The sequence below is a fragment of the Trichosurus vulpecula genome, chromosome 9 (assembly GCF_011100635.1).
Source record: "Trichosurus vulpecula isolate mTriVul1 chromosome 9, mTriVul1.pri, whole genome shotgun sequence".
Lineage (NCBI taxonomy): Eukaryota > Metazoa > Chordata > Mammalia > Diprotodontia > Phalangeridae > Trichosurus > Trichosurus vulpecula.
The window spans coordinates 189,057,602-189,075,116 of record NC_050581.1 but is presented as its reverse complement, the minus strand read 5'-3'; the positions used below and the strand labels follow the sequence as shown (position 1 = coordinate 189,075,116).

At 50.2% G+C, this 17,515-nt stretch overlaps 1 protein-coding gene across 1 annotated transcript in view; it reads left to right on the top strand.

Annotated features, from left to right (window-relative positions):
* Positions 1-1,957: 1,957 nt before the first annotated feature.
* Positions 1,958-17,515, top strand: part of FKBP9 (FKBP prolyl isomerase 9) — a 37,772-nt gene continuing 22,214 nt past the window's right edge. Inside the window, exons 1-2 of the mRNA XM_036739388.1 lie at positions 1,958-2,300; positions 16,295-16,440. Coding sequence (XP_036595283.1) covers positions 2,038-2,300; positions 16,295-16,440 — 409 coding nt within the window. The 5' untranslated portion in view covers positions 1,958-2,037. The remainder of the gene's footprint in view (positions 2,301-16,294; positions 16,441-17,515) is intronic.

Genomic DNA, 17,515 nt, shown 5'->3' with positions numbered 1-17,515 from the left:
ATACTCACCTCCTTTGTTTCCAGTTCTTTGCTATTACACAAAGTGCTCACAGACGGCATTCTGCAGCAGCCTACACCTTCACAGTCACACTACTGATGGAAAAGGGTAGTGGATACAAGAGTCCACTGGGCCTGCCCATTATTTGTTGATTTGTTGATTATTTGTTGACTTTAGAAACCACTGGATTCTTAAAGCAAAATGCTTCCTTTATGGCTCTTTGGGAATGAGGGGCCTCCCTTGAGCAGCTCCAGAGGTCTGATCTTCTGATCATTAATATTTAGCCAAGGCATAAAACAGGGACACGTCCCCCAAGAATGTTCACGCTTTTCTTGGAGAAGGTTCCAAGCAGAGGGATCTCAACAATGAGGTTTTTCAAATGCCCTCTCCAAGACTTCCTGGGTGCATCTAGTCAGCAAGCAACAGAGTGTCTCATTTTCTATAGGAAGAAACCTAAGTGACATAGGGCTTCGGACAAGTCACTTAACTGTTTTCATTTTGTTTCCTCAACTTTGACAAGGGGTCAATAATACTTGCAATATGTAAGCTGTGAACCAAGGATCTTGACTTTGGGTGTCCCTTCCTTTCCCAGCTTCAGTTTTTTCATTTGTGAAACGGGTACGATAATACTTGCAACACCTACCGTACGGGGTTATGGCGATGGGAATCCTAAACGAATCAATCATGGTTCTTGATCCCTGGTACAACTGTGCCAGGGCCTCCTCTTTGATTCTCATAGCCACTCCGGGCCGTAGTCCTCATGGAAAATACCGAAAGGATAAAGAAGGTCCATTGTGCCCATTTCGATACAACCTGCATTGGTTTCTAAAGGTGTGTAGGGAGTAAGCAGAACATTCCCGACCTGCCTGGCCCATTGGGGTTGCCTGATAAACGCTTGTTGAATGGGGCTGGATAGTTACAAGGTTTGCTTCAGAATCGCAGAACTTGAGAATCGTAAAGGCTGTAGGGGCCAGCTAGCTTCACCTAGACAGGGAAAGGAACCCCCACTAGGACCTTCCATAGCCATGGTTGGCCAGCCTTAGACGGAAGACCTCCGAAAGGGAGCACCCAAAGCCACAGCGCCCATCCTTAGGAAACCTTGCATTTGGCACCCTGCTCCTCATTCTGTGTTCGGGGGCTAAATGCAGACAGAAGGAGCTTGGCTCTTCCGCAGGAAGCTCCGGTGGCCCTTCGGGTGGCCGGAGGAGATGCCACACTCATGTTTTTTACGTGGTAGAGCGCTGCACAGGGGCCAGTTACTATTATTTTCTCGCCCCAGTACGATCATTATTCATCAATGAAGTTAGGCGATATTAAATAACAGCTAATCAATACCCCTGCCCGGGGGGCCTGGCTGGAAGAGCCCGGATCTCGGGCAAGTCCAAGTCCCTCTCTGGGGCTGGGCTGGACTGGACTCCGGCTCCGGGGGACCCTTCCAGCTCTGGGTCTGGGATCCTTCGATTCTGAGAGGCAGGACGGTGCAAATCAAGAGTGCCAGTTCGGACGGCGGCCCTGCTCTCGCCTTCTCTCGTCACCTTGGCTCCGTTACCTTCTCTGGGCCGCCCAGGACTCTGGGGGCTGGACAGCCGGTCCCGCGAGCTCGGGGGTGCTTTGGGGGACGCAAGAACGTGTAGAGCTGGCCGTGCGCGGGTCTCCGCGAGCCAGGGCTGTCCTCCACAGCTCGTCCCCCGCCCCAGTCTCCCACCACGTGGCAGGGTCTCGAAGCGTCCGGGCCAGGGGCTGGTCCCCCTCCCCAACCCCCGCCCGCGTTTTCCCACGCCCCTTTTCGGCGGGCCCCAGCCGGCTGGGCGCAGGGGAGGGCCGGGCCGCGGAGATCCCCTCCCAGGCCCCGGCCGGGCCAAGACCCGCCCCGGGGAGGAGAGAGGGGGCCGGGCCGGGGGAGGCGGAGGCCCAGGCCCCGGGAAGTTCTTTCCACGTTTGCAAAGTCTGCGGCCTCAGCCTGCGCCGGGACCAGGCATTGCCCCCGCTCCCAGTCCCCCGCCGCGCTCCTCGCCCCGGCTGGGCACCGTCGGGGGCTGCATGGCGGCGCTGACCCGCGCGGCCCGGCCCCGGGGCCCCCCGGGCTGGCGGCCCCGGCCCCCGCTGTCGGCGCCCCCGCCCTCGCTGCTGCTGCCCCTGCTGCTGCTCGGCGTAGCGGGGAGGGCGGCGCCGGGCCTGGGGCCCGAGCTCCAGGTGGAGCGGCGCTCCGTGCCCGAGCAGTGCCCGCGGACCGTGCGCGCCGGGGACTTTGTGCGCTACCACTACGTGGGCACCTTCCCCGACGGCCGCAAGTTCGACTCCAGGTAGGGAGGGAGGGAGGGGGAGAGCCGCGGGCAGCCCCTGCCCCCCTCCGACGGCCCGGGCCCTAGCGCCCAGCGCACTTCTCCCGGGCCTCCTGGGCATCCTCCGGGACGCCCTGGGCCCGGAGAAGGCGCTGCGCCCCCCTCCCCCTCGGGGGAGAGGCTCCCAGTTGTTTGCGCTCCCCGCCCCGGCCTAGCCCTGTGCGTGTACGGGGCGGGGGCGGGGGCGGGGTGGGGTTAGGGAATGCTTTTTGTATCCTATTATTCCGGAGGGCCCTGGATTCGGGTGTTGCCCCGGACATCCGCTGTGTACAAAGCCCTGACCCTGGACTTGTAAACGGGTTCTCATTCTAACTTTATGTACTAAGCAAGTGGTCCCCCAGCTCCCTGGGAAGAGCCCGGCTGAAGAGCCGCCCAGCCCTAACTGTCTGGAGTTTGTCCCGAGTATGTGTCGGTCACTGTCTTCCTGTGATCCCGGCTCTGCCCTCAGGCCGGGGGATGGCCAGGTCCCCTGAGCCCCCTCACTCTTCTTTTTCCCAGGTAAACAGTCCACCTCCTTCAGCCATGCCCCCGCACCTTGGCCTTTGCGCCCTGTGGGTGTTACCGCTCCTGGACATTCTCTCCATCCTAGCGTCTCAGCCCTCCCCAGACGTGCCCCGACAGTCAGAGAAGAGAGTCGGCCGCGGTCACCCAGGTGTTACTATGACCGTAATAACTAGCCCTTGCCCAGGCCCCAAACTTGTCTTCGGCCCATTCCATGCTCACGACCAGCCTGCCTGGACAGCCAGCTACCCTGGCCTCGTGGGCTCAGGGGCCCCTTGCTGGGGGAGCCCCGGGCTCGCGCTCTGGTCATTGGGGCGCCTGATGTCCCAGGACCGAGTGGCCTAGGAGCCACGCTTGTGGAGACCTCTTCACGTTTCCGAATTTCAGCTCCTTAGATTCTGCCCAGTGTTGCGGCCTGTGGGGACACCTTGGGCAGCCCCGGGGCTGGCCGTCCCTCCTAGCTTGGAGTTATCTTGGGACTCGACAACCATGCCGATGTTTCTTATTAATCCAATTTGATGATCGTGCAGAACGTCTTAAGCACCCACTACATTCCAGAAACTGATCAAAAATGGGCCGGTAGAGATCCCAGTGATACTCCTCTGGAGACAGCCTCTCCTTTCACTCTCTCTTCTGAGCCTTGGTCTCCTCATCGCTAAGATGGGAATGGTCCTTGGAGTGCCCACTGTCTGTCAGGGGAGATGAGACAAAAAAACGAAAAACAAGCTTGTTCCTGTCCTTCAGGAGCTGCATTCTACAGGGGAGGTCAGGGTGGGTCCGGATGGCAGGGGACCTTTTGGGCTTCCTCCTTCCTACATCCTAACCATTAGTACTTGGAGAAAGTTTTAGAGTAGCGATATAGGGTTTCTCTTCTTTTTTGCCTTTTCTTTCTCTTTTTTCGGCTTTGGCCGCTAACATGGTCTTTGCCCTGGCAAGGAAGAAAGAAGCTAATTGTACGTTGAAATATAGCCATTGTGCAGAAACATAATCACTTCCCAGAAGATTTTTTTAAGTTATTGGTTGGCTGCATGTGGGCAGTTGATGCTTCTGCTCTGGGGTATTGTGGCTTTGAAATTTCAAAAAAGAAACTTGAATATACTTAAGCAGGCTCTCCATGCTGCCCCAAACAGGCTTCAGTAAGAGGCAGAAGGGATGGGCAGTTGTTTCCCTCCTGCCCACCCCCTTTTAGGCTTTCGATGGTGAATTGGAGGGGTATTGTCACCCAAGGGGGCAACAGTTTGGGTGATGGCTTTTATCTTCCTCTTCACCTTTAGTTGGGGTTCTGTTTAGAAGCCAGACCTCTCTACCTTTACTATTTTATTTTAGCCCTCATAGAATCACTGAATTTCAGAGGTAGAAGACTGAGATCAGTCCAGCCTACACTGGAATCCTTACTACCACATACCTGACAAGTGGTCATCCATGCCATCTGTATGTTTATTATTAATCTGATTAATAAATATACATTACTTAAGTGCCTACTATATGTTGGGAGCCTTGAATTTAAAAAGTATTAACAGTATAGGACCAAATGCCCCGCCTTGGAGGTCTTTAAGCAGAGAGAGAGATCCTCCGGGGTGGGGAACCTTTGGCCTCGAGGCCACATGTAGCCCCCTAGGTCCTCAAGTGTGGCCCTTTGACTGAATCCAGACTTCACAGAACAAATCCCCTAAATAAAAGGATTTGTTCTGTAAAAGTTGGACTCAATCCAAAGGCCACACCCAAGGACCTCTCTAGGTCACATGTGGCCTTGAGGCAGAAGGCTCCCCACCCTGGTGACTTAGCCCCTCTTGAGACAGCCCTTTCTATTTTTGGACAGTTCAGATTGTTAGGAACTAGCCAAGAACCTCCTGTGGTCACTCCTTGCATTAGGGGCTATATGTGGAAGCTTCGTTTTCAGAAAAGAAGAACACTCGTTAATTTAATATATTTATCATCTCTGCTCCCAGATTTCTGTGTTCAGCTGTAACTAACTTCTCCTAACTAGTGTCTACTGACTGGAAATCTGCACCTGGATGTCTCATAGGCATTTCAAACTTGACATGCCCTGAATGGAATTTATTGTCTTCTCCACCCTATCTAGGGAGCTAGATTCAGAATCTCTTGCCAAATTTTGATATTTCTGTTGAAGAAACTGCCAAATTCACAACTTCAGAGTCATACCTCTCTTTCCCTCCTCAAGTCCAGTCTGCTGCCAAGGCTTGGGCCATTGTGCTGCAAGGGCATGGCCTGCATCTGTTGTCCTCTTCACTCATACACTGAAACCCCACAGACCCTTAACGCCTCAATGCTCATGTATTTACCACTTGGGTTCCAGTTGTTATATCCTCCTAGGAGGATTCCATATCCTTGAAAGGAGAGACTCTTTTGCTGGAAAGAGAAAGAGAGAGAGAGATAGAGAGAGTGTGTAGCACCTGGCACTTTCTGGGAAGATGCTTAGGACGTGCTTGTTGCACGACTGAATGATCAGCCTCCTAATTGGCCTCCCTCCTTTTGGTTTCTTCTCGATGGAAGCCATCTTTCCTAACTGGCAGATTCAGATTCATCTTCCTAAAACACTTTTTACCATGTCATTAATTCCCTTGCTCAGAAATTTCATCGCCCTCTCATTGCCTCTCAAATAAAAAAAGCAAACCCTTCATTCTGGTATTTAAAACCCTTTACAATCTGGCTCTCACCTCTTCTTCCAGACTTATTTCCTATTATTCTCCTCTGAGTTTTTAGCCAAACTGGCCTTTGAGCTGTTTCCTGAACTTGGCATTCCATGGTCTGTTTGTCTCTTGCATTTGTGTGGACTGATGAAATCTGCTTCCTCCTCCCTTCCACAGCTGGGCCTTCACATCCTACCCAAGCCTTTCCTGACAACCCCCCTCCCCAATTGTGAGTCCTCTGCTCCCTACTCAGATTCTGTCCTTGTATCTGTTTCACTGCTGTACAGGCTCCTTGAGGGCAGGCACGGCGTCTGGCACGTAGTAGGTGTTAGATTGAATAAAGCTGACAATCCCTTATTTAAGTGTAGAATTCCCCCGAGATGAACCCCATGTCTCGGTGCCAAGCTGAAGGACCAGGCCTCAGGCCTGTGACACCTGAATGCCCCACAAGTGTAGGGGGAAGCTCCGTATTTGTTCCCCACAGCTTGTTCCTGCTCCTGACTCGACTCTCTTCTGTCTTTGGCTCTCTGTTCTCCCTGTCTTCCATGTTAGAAAGCTTTGATTGCATGTGGTCCCTGCAGCCACACCAAGGTGTGTCCTGGTTTTTCTTCTCCATGTTATTTGCCCATTTTTCCCCTCTCTCTTCTCGTGGTTTCTGCTCTAGGTCACATTCTTGGAATCTCTTCCTTACAGATCTATCTCTTCTCTCTCTTCCTCCTGCCCATTGGGAAACCTTCAGTGTCCTCCTAGCGTCTTCAGACTCCACGGTACCTCCCAAGAATGCGTTCGTTCGTTCATATGATTTAGCACCTGCTTGTCAAGGGTTTCTTTTAGAAACTGTGCCTAGGTGTGGGCAGGTATGAAACAACTTAAAATGAGGACCCTCACAGGCTGATGTAGCAACCTTGGCCCCTGCACGATGGGGAGCAGCTACAGGCTTGCAGCGACTGCCTCCGTGTCTGCAGTGTTCTCCTTCCTCCCCTGAAGCCCTGGTTTTCTTTAGGCCTCAGTGCCAGCATCACCTTGCGGACAAGACCTTTTCTGATCTGTCTCCCTGTATCTGCTGGAGGCCCCCCCCCCCCCATTAACTTGTTTTACACACACACACACACACACACACACACATATTTTAACTTATTTTATATATAATATGTATGTGTGCTACACGTGTATACAGACACGTGTGTATATGTCTACGGACATGTGTATATAGATATAGAATATATACTCATACGTAGACTGTGTGTGGATAGAGACAGAGAGAGGATTTCTTAAGTTTAGGAGGTACTTGGCATTCTCATTTAATTTGGTTCTGATAAAAAGGAGTGTATTTGATAAAATGGGTGGAAACCTTTAAAACTTGAAATGCGGAAGAAAGTGAAGGCAAGGCCGAATTGCTGACTTTTAAATGAGAGCCATCTTATGGACAGAGCTCTAGGCATCAAAGAACATGTTCTGTGAATTGCTGCTTTGTTTTTTAATCTCGGAGGTGGGTTATAGATTAGGACAGTTGTGGGGTAAATGGTAAGATCTTTGAGAAAATTACATTTTTTTCAAGTCCAAGGATTCGCTGAGCTCTTGCTATAAAATTGGCGCTGATCCGAGCCCCGATCATCTGTCTCTGCGGCATATGCAGGAGGGATACGATACTGAGCCTGTGGGAACTGCACATACTCATCTATTTGACCGATTTCAGTCTTGCTCAGTTCCATGAAATGTCGTTGTAATGGTGCTTTTCTGCCTTATAGGCAGTGGTAATTCCATGATACTTTGAAATTAAAAAAAAAGGAAAGGCGTTGAGTTCAGGGCAGGATAGGCCAGCCACTACCAGGAGCTGACCACCGTGAAAAGCATCATGTGCTTAATTCATTCACAGTCCACTAAAGAAGCCTTTTTCTTTTTTGCATGAGTTAATTTTAGGATAAGCCATGACGCTATTCCAGTAACCCCACTGGCCAACTATATGGTGCTGGGAGTTAGCCCAGTGGTCAGAGGTTAGATTCTGGTTGTACAAAGCCTCTGTTTGGTTTGGAGAGTCAGGGCAGCCTGGTGGATTGAGGGTCGTTCTCGGAGGTGGGAAGCCCTTCCTCCATAACTACCTTTGACCAGTGCTCTGTCTGCCTCTCTGTCTGGGTGTGGTCCCTCCTCTAATAGAATGTAAGGTCTTGGAGATCTGAGACTATGCCTTGTACAGTGCCCGCCACGTACAAGGAGCTTATTAAATGCTTATGGTTGATTAATTGGACTCCACTTAAATCTCGCCTCTGACATACCTGGTCTGCCACTGTGGAGCTTTGATTAAACTTTCTGGGCCCTAGGCAACTGTCTTAAGTGTTTAAGTTATCAAGGATTGGTGGTCTGCATTGGGAGGGAGGGTTTTCAGGACAGTCCCCCCCCCCCCAAATATGTGTTTCAAACCAATGTTTTCAGGACTCTGCTACAAATTACTTTTCTAAGAGGCCTTTTAGCTTGGGGTTTTTGGTGGGGGGTGGGGGTGGGGCGGGGGGGCGGGGTTGTTGTTGCTCATTAATCCTAATTAAATGTTTTTATTGATTTTTTTTCATTTTTTTCCAGTCAGTGTGATGCTCGGCTGAGCTGTCCTTTTGAAATTAGGTGTTGTTTAAAGGGCATTGACATTTAGCTCTGCAGCGGCTACTTAAAATAAAAATAACAGTGTAATTTCATTTGGATTACAAAGCCTTCTGACTGCCCAGACGCATTAACTGAGTCTCTCCCAGCCAAACGTCTCGTTTCTGGCTCTCAGATCTTTGGAGAGGTAAAATGGCATTTTATCTCTTTTATTCTTTCCCTTTTCATTCAGTACCATTTAAAGTCTTATTCCGCTGTGCTGGGCACTCAGGAATACCTGGACAAAACTGAAATAGGCCCTGCCTTCAAGGAGTTTCCATTTTGCTAGAAGTATATAATGTGTCAGTAGATAAATACAGTTTTCCTGGACCATTATGGAGAACATTAGCAAAGGTGGGGTGGCAGGGAGGAGTGGGAGCTGGGCTGAGGAGGAAAAGGTCCTGGGAGGTGGAGGTGAGGAGAGCCAACAGTGCCAGGCCTGCGGGGCGGCCTGTGTGGGCAATGGCATCTATCTAGTTGGGCTGGAATGTAGAGCTCAGAAGCGGCTTTGGAGAGAGGCTCCCTGTCTGGGGGACAAGGAGGCCCTGTTTGTCCTTGTAGTTATTCCAGCAGCTCTCGGCCTGCTCGGGCTGGGCCTGTGGCCTCAGCAGGGCATCTCCCTGAGCAGAGCTGAGAGTCGCTACAGGAGAGATGGCTGTGCCCACCATCTTTCTCATTTGTTCCTGGGGCTTCATCTTTGCCAAGGAAGAATACTAGCAGTCACTCAGTGTGTCCTCACCATGACCCTGTAAAGGGGCTTTGGGTTTTGTCCGCATTTTACAGATGAGAAAACAGGGTTCGAGGGTGAAGCTACTTGTCCAGAGTCACACAGCCACCAAGTGTCCAGGGCTGAATGTGAGCCTGGGGCTTCCTGAACTCCAAGACCAGAGTTCTACTGTGTCACCCTGCCTGGTCTGAGCATCTGCTCGCTCAGTGAATGCTGGGTCTGGAGAAGAGGACAGAGTTCAGATGCGGCCTTAGACACCCAATAGCTGGGTGACCCTGAGCAAGTTACTTCATGAGGAGGGTAACAGCATCCTGCCTCCAGGGTTATGGGGAGGATGGAATGAGAGAATTTTTGTGAAGTGTCTGGCACTTAGTCAGTGCTTAATAAATCCTCCCTCTCTTCCTTTCTTCCTTACTTTCTCCCTTCTTCCCTCTCTCCCTCCCTCTTTCCCTTCCTTCCTCCCTCTCTCCCGTCTTCCTTCCCTCCCTTTTTTTCTCCCTTTCCTTCTTCCTTTCTTCCTTCCTCCCTTCCTCCCTCCCTTCCTTCCTCCCTCCTTCCTCCTTTTCTTTCTCCCTCCCTTCTTTCCTCCCTTCCTTCCTCCCTTTCTTCCTCCCTTCTTCCCTCCCTCCATTCCTTTCTCCCTTTTCTTCCTTCCTCCCTCCTCCCTTCCTTCCTCCTTTCCTTTCTTCCTCTCTCCCTTCCTTCCTTATTTTCCAAGTGATCCTAAGAGACCTGGGTCACATTAGATCTGAGAGAGCCAAAGGAGTAACAAGAATTTTGGAGCCAAGCCAAGGGTTGGGTTCCCTTAAGGGTCAGGCTGCCATGCTTGAATTGGCTTTTGGCTCGATGTGGTCTTTCTGACTAGAGATGGAACTGCAGGGCTCACCCCAAGCACTGCCTTCTGATTACCCCTCCCAGCTGCTCCTGTCTTTTCTGTAGATCAACTTTTTGTCTCCTGTTCCTTGAGGACAAGAACATTTCTTTTAGTCTTTTGACTGCAGTGCTTAGCCCAGTGGCTGGCACACAGTAAGGTGCTTAGTAAAGGTTTATTGTTTGATTGAAGCTAGACCAAAGAGGGTTGGAGTTTTTGTCCCTGGGTACCCCGGAGTTCACCAGAGACACGCAAGGCCTGGTGCCAAGTGACAGAGGGCACCTCTCTTGGCTGCCACGTCCTTGTGGTTGCAGAGACAAGGCAAGTCATGGCTTCCTGGCTTCATTTGGGAAATTAAATGCAGCTTGAGCTCCAGGCTGGGCCGGGATTGATAACAGCTTTGACAGAGGATGGGTTTTTTTTTTCCTTCTTCCATAATCCCTCTCACTCTAACTTGCCCTTAATTAAGAAAGGCTTTTTAACTGGAGCTTGGGGACAGTTCCATTGTCTGCAGTGTTATGTGTGTCCTGCCCAAGGCACCAAGTGTTAGGAAGGAGGCTCCCAAGCTGGAGAGATTGGAGTGGCCAAGGGTCCTGAGACCAGAGCACATGAGCATTGTTAAAGAGATGGGGGTGGGGGAGGGTTTATCCTGGAGAAGAAAAGCATGAAAGGGACTGTGATGTCTGGCACTCCAGACCAGCTGGACTTCTGACCAACTAGAAGCCATTGCCCACACAGGCTGCCCCGCAGGCCTTGCACTGTTGGCCCTCCTCACCTCCACCTCCGAAGACCTTTTCCTCCTCAGCCCAGTTCCCACTCCTCCCTGCCACCCCACCTTTGCTAGTGTTCTCCATAATGGTCCAGGAAAAACTATATTTATCTACAAATGACTAGATTTGTTCTTTTGGGCCTCAGTTGGCCTGATGTCTGAGAGAACTTCCCAACAAATAGAGCTTTCTAGCAGTGTGGCGGAGGCCAGGGGGAGCAGCCCTCTTTGGAGGTCCTTGGTCAAGGCCTGATGGCCACGTGTTGTGGAGGCATGAATGGTTTGGACTCACTGGCCTCTGGGGCCCGCTGGAGGTGGGAAGACTTGGGGTTACTTCCCACCCCAGACACTAGCTAGCAGCGTGACCCTGGGCAAGTCCCCTAACTTCTTTCTGCCTCGGGTTTTGGTGTTTTTAGATAAAGCAGCTGGCACGCACAGCAGAGACTTAGACATGCTTGCTCCCTCCTCCCCTTCCCTTTGGCCTCTGATTTTCCAGGCCTCAGTTTCCCCCCTGTAAGTCCTCTTCCAGCACTCAATCTTAGGGCACTGGTAACTCGCACCCCAATGTCTTGGTTTGGGTGTGTCTGCATGCATTCATCACAGCTCTCGAATTGTTTTCACACAGGAGACCTTTTTTCTTTTGAGCCCTTTGCTCTTCAGCTCCGAGGAACCTTGGGAGGGAGCCAGGAAAGACATGAAGGCCGAGCTCCTGGCCTCTCTCCATGGCTTCCCATGTGGCAGTGATGTCATCCCTGATGCCAAAGGCGCTAGGCAGTGGGAACCGGGAGGAAAAGCATGTTTGTAAATGATTTCCTAGCGTGAGAATTGCAGCCATTTTCATACTGTTATATCTGGGGAAATACTGCGGCCTGGTCTCTATTAATAGAATTGGCCGGCTTGAACATGGGGATGGGGATACGCTTCCAGCCAATGTTGGAGAATCGCAGGTTGTGGGCCTTTCGGACCTCAGTGTGTGCATGGGGCTGACTTGGAATTGTCCTGAGCAGAGGCGCTCCCCATGCTTGGGTGCTTGCATCATCCTGGGGGCTGGGGGGCATCAGAATTCCACTTTGAGGGTATTTACGAAGGAACTGGAGGGCGGAGATTCAGATTCAGAGTAGGAAAGGCCCTGACATCTGGCCTGGTGCATGACTGTGCCGCACACCTCATGGACAAGTCACCGCTTGAAGATATTTGCTGTGTTTGGGGAGACCCACTACCTTCCCAGCTCTCATTTTTAGGAAGTTTTCCCTTACACAGCACCCAAACCTACCTCTGTACGATAGCCCTCCACCATCCTGAGTTCTGCCCCCTGGGCTATGCAGAACAGGACTAATTAATCTCTCTTCCACAGCATATCCCTTCACATATGTGGAGACCTCGACAATGTTGCCCAGGCCAGTAAACATTTATTAGGTACCTATCGTGTGCCAGGCACTGTGCTAAAGGCTGGGGATACAGTTAATAAAAAGGCAGCCTCTGCCCTCATGGAGCTCACACTCTGAAGGGGGAGACAGGAGGTGTGGGACACCCAGGACTATGTGGGGCAGTACCGTCTTGTTTCATGGAGTTTAAGCCAGTCAGGGCAGCGTATACAAAATAGAGTGAACTGCGGCAGCTTCTGCCCTCTAGAAAGGAGGGCCCTGGGAGGAGATTGTGGTCTGCGCTCCAATCAAAGGGCAGGTACCCCTAATTCTGAGCCTCCTCTAATTTGATAAGTGTGCTGTCTCTTCAATTCAGTAAGCCTGGCACTGTGCTGGGTCCTGAGAGAGAGAGAGAGAATGATTTTTACAGTCCTTGTTCACAAGGAGCCAAATTCTAGGGCAGGAGTTGGGGCAGAGTAAGGTATAAGAAGACTTGAAAGGTAAGAAGAGTCCCAGTTACAAAATGTTTTATGAGATGAACAGAATTTTATATTTGATCTTAGAGGCAATAGGGAGCTGTGTGGGACAAAAGACCACTGGCTCAAGTAAAAAAAACAGAGATGTCTCAGTTTCTCAAGGTAGAAAAAAAACAGAAGCTTTATTTGATCAAGTCTCGAGAATTGGGCATCTCTCACTACCAGGGCGGAGATAGCAGTGAAGAGAGGCAAGGGGGAGAAGGCAAGCAAGGGGATATATATCCTTGTACAAACAATTCTAAGAAATCCCACCCCAGAGGCTGGACCCCTGTCCCCTTTTGTGGGGACAGGTGGCCTCACAATCTAACCAGGAATAAGTTTTACCCAATACCAGCACAGAAACTACAGAATTACCTTATAGGGAAACTTTAATGTTAAGATGGCGGTTTGTAAGTAGGCTAGGGGAGGGGGAGAGGGGAATATCACCTGATTTCCCCGAAATCATATGATTTACAGGAAAATGAAACAGGCCTGGTGAGGTTCACATCCTAACTAAATTTGTACTATCTCTATTTGAACATTGCCTTGCATGAGTTATTCATAGGGAAGCTTTCACAATCTTGTATTGTATTCACAGCTGAGGTGACATCTATATCTAAAGAAGAAGGGGGAGAAAGACATTCCTAAAGGTTAAATAATCAGATTCCCACAGACTCAAATTTATCACATTTCCCTTTTTTCTAAATATTGATTCTCAAACATTTTAGATATAAATACATATATACATACATATATATATGTGTGTATATATATATATATATACACACACACACACACACACACATATACCCTGTGAAGTCTTCACACTTTATTCTCTCACTACCTCACACAGAGCCATTAGAATTTATTGAATAAGGGGGTGACCTGGTTAGACCTTGACTTAAGGCCGATCACCATGGTGGCTGAATGAAAGATGGACTGGAGAGGGAGGGAAGAGACTTAAGTCAGAGAGACCAATCAGGAGGTTATCTGATTAGTCTGGGTAAGAATGGAGATAGCAAAGAGATGGACTTTGGATCAGGAAGAGCTGAATTTGAATCCCAACAAAGATGCCTCTTGGTGGTATGATCTGTGGCGCTTTATCATTCTCAGCTTCAGTTTCTTCGTTTGTAAGATGAAGATCTAGATAACAGCCCCCTTACAGGGTTATTGATGAGGGAGCACAAAACACTCCTCAGGAAGAGAGGACAGTATAGGATTGAATTGGTTCACCAAGGGTTCACAATGGGGGAAAGAGGAGAGTGTGGCTAGTTAGGGGGTGATGACATGGGAAAAGACTGAAGGGTCATGGTGTGGATGAAGAACCGGCAGAGAGGGAGGTGGAATGGCCATCGATGATGATCAGATCAGGGGATTCAGAGGTCTTGAACATGGAGGGGGTATATTTGTACGGGATAGCAAGATCAAAGCTATGACCGTCTTTGCATGTGGTTGAGGTGGGGGGGGGGAGGACTAGGTCATGGGAAATGAGTAAACTGAGGAACTGTGAATTTAGGCAATAGGAAGGAGCATCAGGCCATATGTGGAAGTCCCTAACACTTGGGTAAGAGTAGAGGAAGAGAGAAATGCTGTGAGCCAAGCCCTGAACTCACTGAGAGAAGAAGGGATGTGTCCTGGAGGTTGGTAGACAACAGATGCCAAGATTTTGAGTGGGGGGTAGATATGTATTGAGTGAATGGAAAAGGAGAGGAGGTTACTGAATTATAATGGTAGAAGGAGAGCCTGGAAGTAGCAGTGTGAGCGAGGAGTGTTTCGATCCTCTGTCTGTGGCTAGTGAGTCAGGGGATGGGTGCAAATGCAGCCAGTGCTGGAAAGCTTGTCCTTTGGAGGGAGCCAGGTTTCAGAACCAGAAGATGGAAGTAGTGGAAAAGGAAGAGATTTAAGGTGAAAGCCAGCTGTTGCCTCTGCAGGCGGCATTTCAGAGGGCATAGTTAGTGGAAGGGGCAGGTGGCTTTAGTGTGGGACACTGTGGGGTTTGGCTTGAGGGGAATAGGGAACAGAGAGCAGAGTCTGAATGGTGCATCTGGGGGTTCAGAATGTCTGGGATGAAGAAGGTCTGACTAGGAGGAGTTCGTTAGTCATAGAAACATTAGTTCAGGTAGGTTCTGGTTGTTGTAGGGATTTGGACTAAGAGTGGTGGCCTCTCACTGCCTCAGGCAGCTCATGAAGGTGGCAGCCTGGGAGCTAAGGGAATCCTGTTAGTCTGTGCAGGCCAGACTGGACAAGGGCCTATCTTTTCTCCCCTGGATGGGAATACTTTGTTCCTCATGATCCCCTGGAAGGCGGCTGAGTCAAGGCAGGAGAATGGGCATGACCGAATGCTCCCAATCAGTCAATCAAGGAGCCTTTTTTGTGCCAGGTACTCTCTTATCTAGTCTGGGCCAGCTGATGAATTCTCTGCGCATCCACATTGGTCCCTTTAGAGATTCTCCCCTTTTTATCTACATCAGAGTAATTTGTGTTTTGTTTGTCAGAATTTCCTTCTTTAAAAAAAAAACAACTTTTTGTTGACGCCTTTTGTTTTCACATTACCTTCATTTGTGAATGTGTTCCTGCCCCCTCCCAGTAAGCCGTACCTGGTAAGGCAGAAGAAAAAAGGAGGTGAATGAAGTCAACAGGCCCAGCAGCGGGAGGTGCTGGGACACAGAAGTCCCTTCCTCAGAGGTTCCCCTCCCTCTTTGGCCGGATTTCCGGGGGCAGTTTGAGGTTATGAGAGCCCCTTCTGCATTCTCTAAACTGTTCAAAACCATCTCTCCCCCTTTTTGACGATGCTTTCCTAATTTTGCATCTACTATAAACCAGGATGGTTACTTACAACCCCTCTTCCTCCCCTCTGGCCCTTGTTTCTGCTTGGCCCACCAGCTTCTCTGCATTGGTAGACCAGATTCAGAAGAGCCCTCATTTCTTCAAACCTTCCATCTTTTGAAGAAAGACAGATTATTAAGGCAGACGTTAGGACGTGTCTTTCCTCTTTCAGCAGTGAGGTATGTGGCAGACGTGTAGATAGGACCCACTTCCCTAGGCCATGCTTCCATAGGTGGTCTCTATCAGGACCCCTTTGTCCAAACCACGTCTTCGCCGAGCGCACACAAAGCTGGTCTGGGCCGGCTGGATTTGTTTGCTGTATTTTCAGTTCGTCTGTGTCTGTACTGCAGCTTTTAGATTATAACGTCCCATATTTGACCATTTTCTTAGTGACAAAAACAGTTTGGCATCTGCAAAATACATTAAAGATATCAAAGTGCCTCACAGCCATGCTCGTGGGAGCTATAGGTGTCATCAGGTCACAGGCTGAGAAGTGGGACCACCTGGGATGGCACTGGGGATTGGGAATTGGAAGTGACCTGAGGTTGCTGGACCAGCTCTTGAGTTTTATAGAAGAGAAAGCTGAGGCCCACAGAACAGAAATGACCCCAGAGGTGAGATTTGAATTCAGCTTCTATGGTGCCACATCTGTGGTCTTTCTGCTGGGCCGTGCCATGGGGGAAACCAAGTCTCCGGGAGCGACTTGTCCAGGGATACCCAGAAGGCAAGTGGCAGCAGCAGAACATCTGCCCGGCCTTTCCTGACTAGAGTCCAGAGTCTTATCTCCTGTACAGGGTTTATGAGGTGCTTTTATACATGGGGCATCTCACCTGGTCCTCACCTCGGCCCTGAGGGATGATGACGAAATTGAGACTCCAAGAGGTTACAGCGACCTGGGTCAGGTCACACGGCTGGGTGGTGTCAGAGGCAGGATGTTCCAGCCGCTCTTCCACATCTCTCAATGGAGCACCAAGGACAGTCCATCCCCTGAATCCCCTGAGGGTTAAGGCTCTGCCGTTGGTTTGTCTGTCCGGAGGAACTTTCTTGTGTCCCTCTCATCTACTGAAGGGCTATTTGCTGACACTTCCCTTTCTATTCTTCTGCAGCTATGATCGGGGCTCTACGTTCAACGTATTTGTGGGGAAAGGTCAGCTGATTGCAGGGATGGACAAAGCCCTGGTTGGCATGTGTGTGAACGAGAGGAGATTTGTGAAAATTCCCCCTCAGCTTGCCTACGGGAGCGAAGGCGTCCGTGAGTATGGCTCAGAGATAATTTGCGGTAAAGCCCCTTTGCCAGGGGTGGGCCCTTAGGACTTCTGATCATACGTGTGCCTGGGCATTCAGCGACAATCATCAAACAGGCCCTTACTCAAATAAGTAGCAAGAATGCCTCCTTCCCTCAAGGAGCTTATATTCTAATGGGGGGACACCACAGACATAGAAGCATGTACAGAATAAATTTAAAAAGGATCTATTTGTCTTTATATCAATATGAAATAATTAAGGACAGTGTAAGTGAGGAGGGAGGATGCTGGCTGCTGGGAGAGGAGGCGGAATCAGGAAAAGCTGCATGTAGAAAGTAGTGCTTGGAGGCAGGAATGAGGCAGAGGTGAGGGGCAGGTGCGGGACGTGTGTGGGATGGCCAGTGCGAAGTTCCAGAGATGGGAGAGGGAGCGATGACTGGGAGGAGTGGAGAAGGCCATTTCGGCTGGGAGGAAGAGTGAAGGCTGGTCTGGCCAGGAGGATGGGCATCCGTGAAGTTGGGAAAGACAGGCTGCAGTCAAGGTGGGAGTAGCTTTAAAAGCCAAACGGGAGTTTATGGTGAATCCTAGAGCAGGACGTGGAGAAATGCCCCCATAACCCATCTTAGTCTTACTTACTTGGCTCTTTAAAAAACAGAGATTTGTTGAAATCCCTTTGCCTCTGGGGCTGCCTACTTGAAAGGCAGATATATGGGGGTCAGAAGGGGCTCCTGGTTTCTTGTCATCATTCCGCATTTCCTGGGCACCAAAGAGCATCAAGATATTCTGTGGGTATTGGGAATATTTGTGAGAGTGTTTCATGAGTGGAAGGCAGAGTATGCTTTGGCAAATGGAATGGCAATGGAGAGTTAGTATAGTAACCTCGTCTTCCCCTAGAATGGAAGCTCCTTGAGGGCAGGGACTATTTTCACATTTTCCTTGGGTCACCAGTGCTTAGCACAGTGTGTGGCACGTAACTGAGTGCTTACCAAATGCTTGTTGATTGTTGATTGAGTAGAGATCAGAGAGCAGGTGCTCTGATTCATGAGGGTAGAGATGCTTGGGCATGATGTGAATACGTTTGAA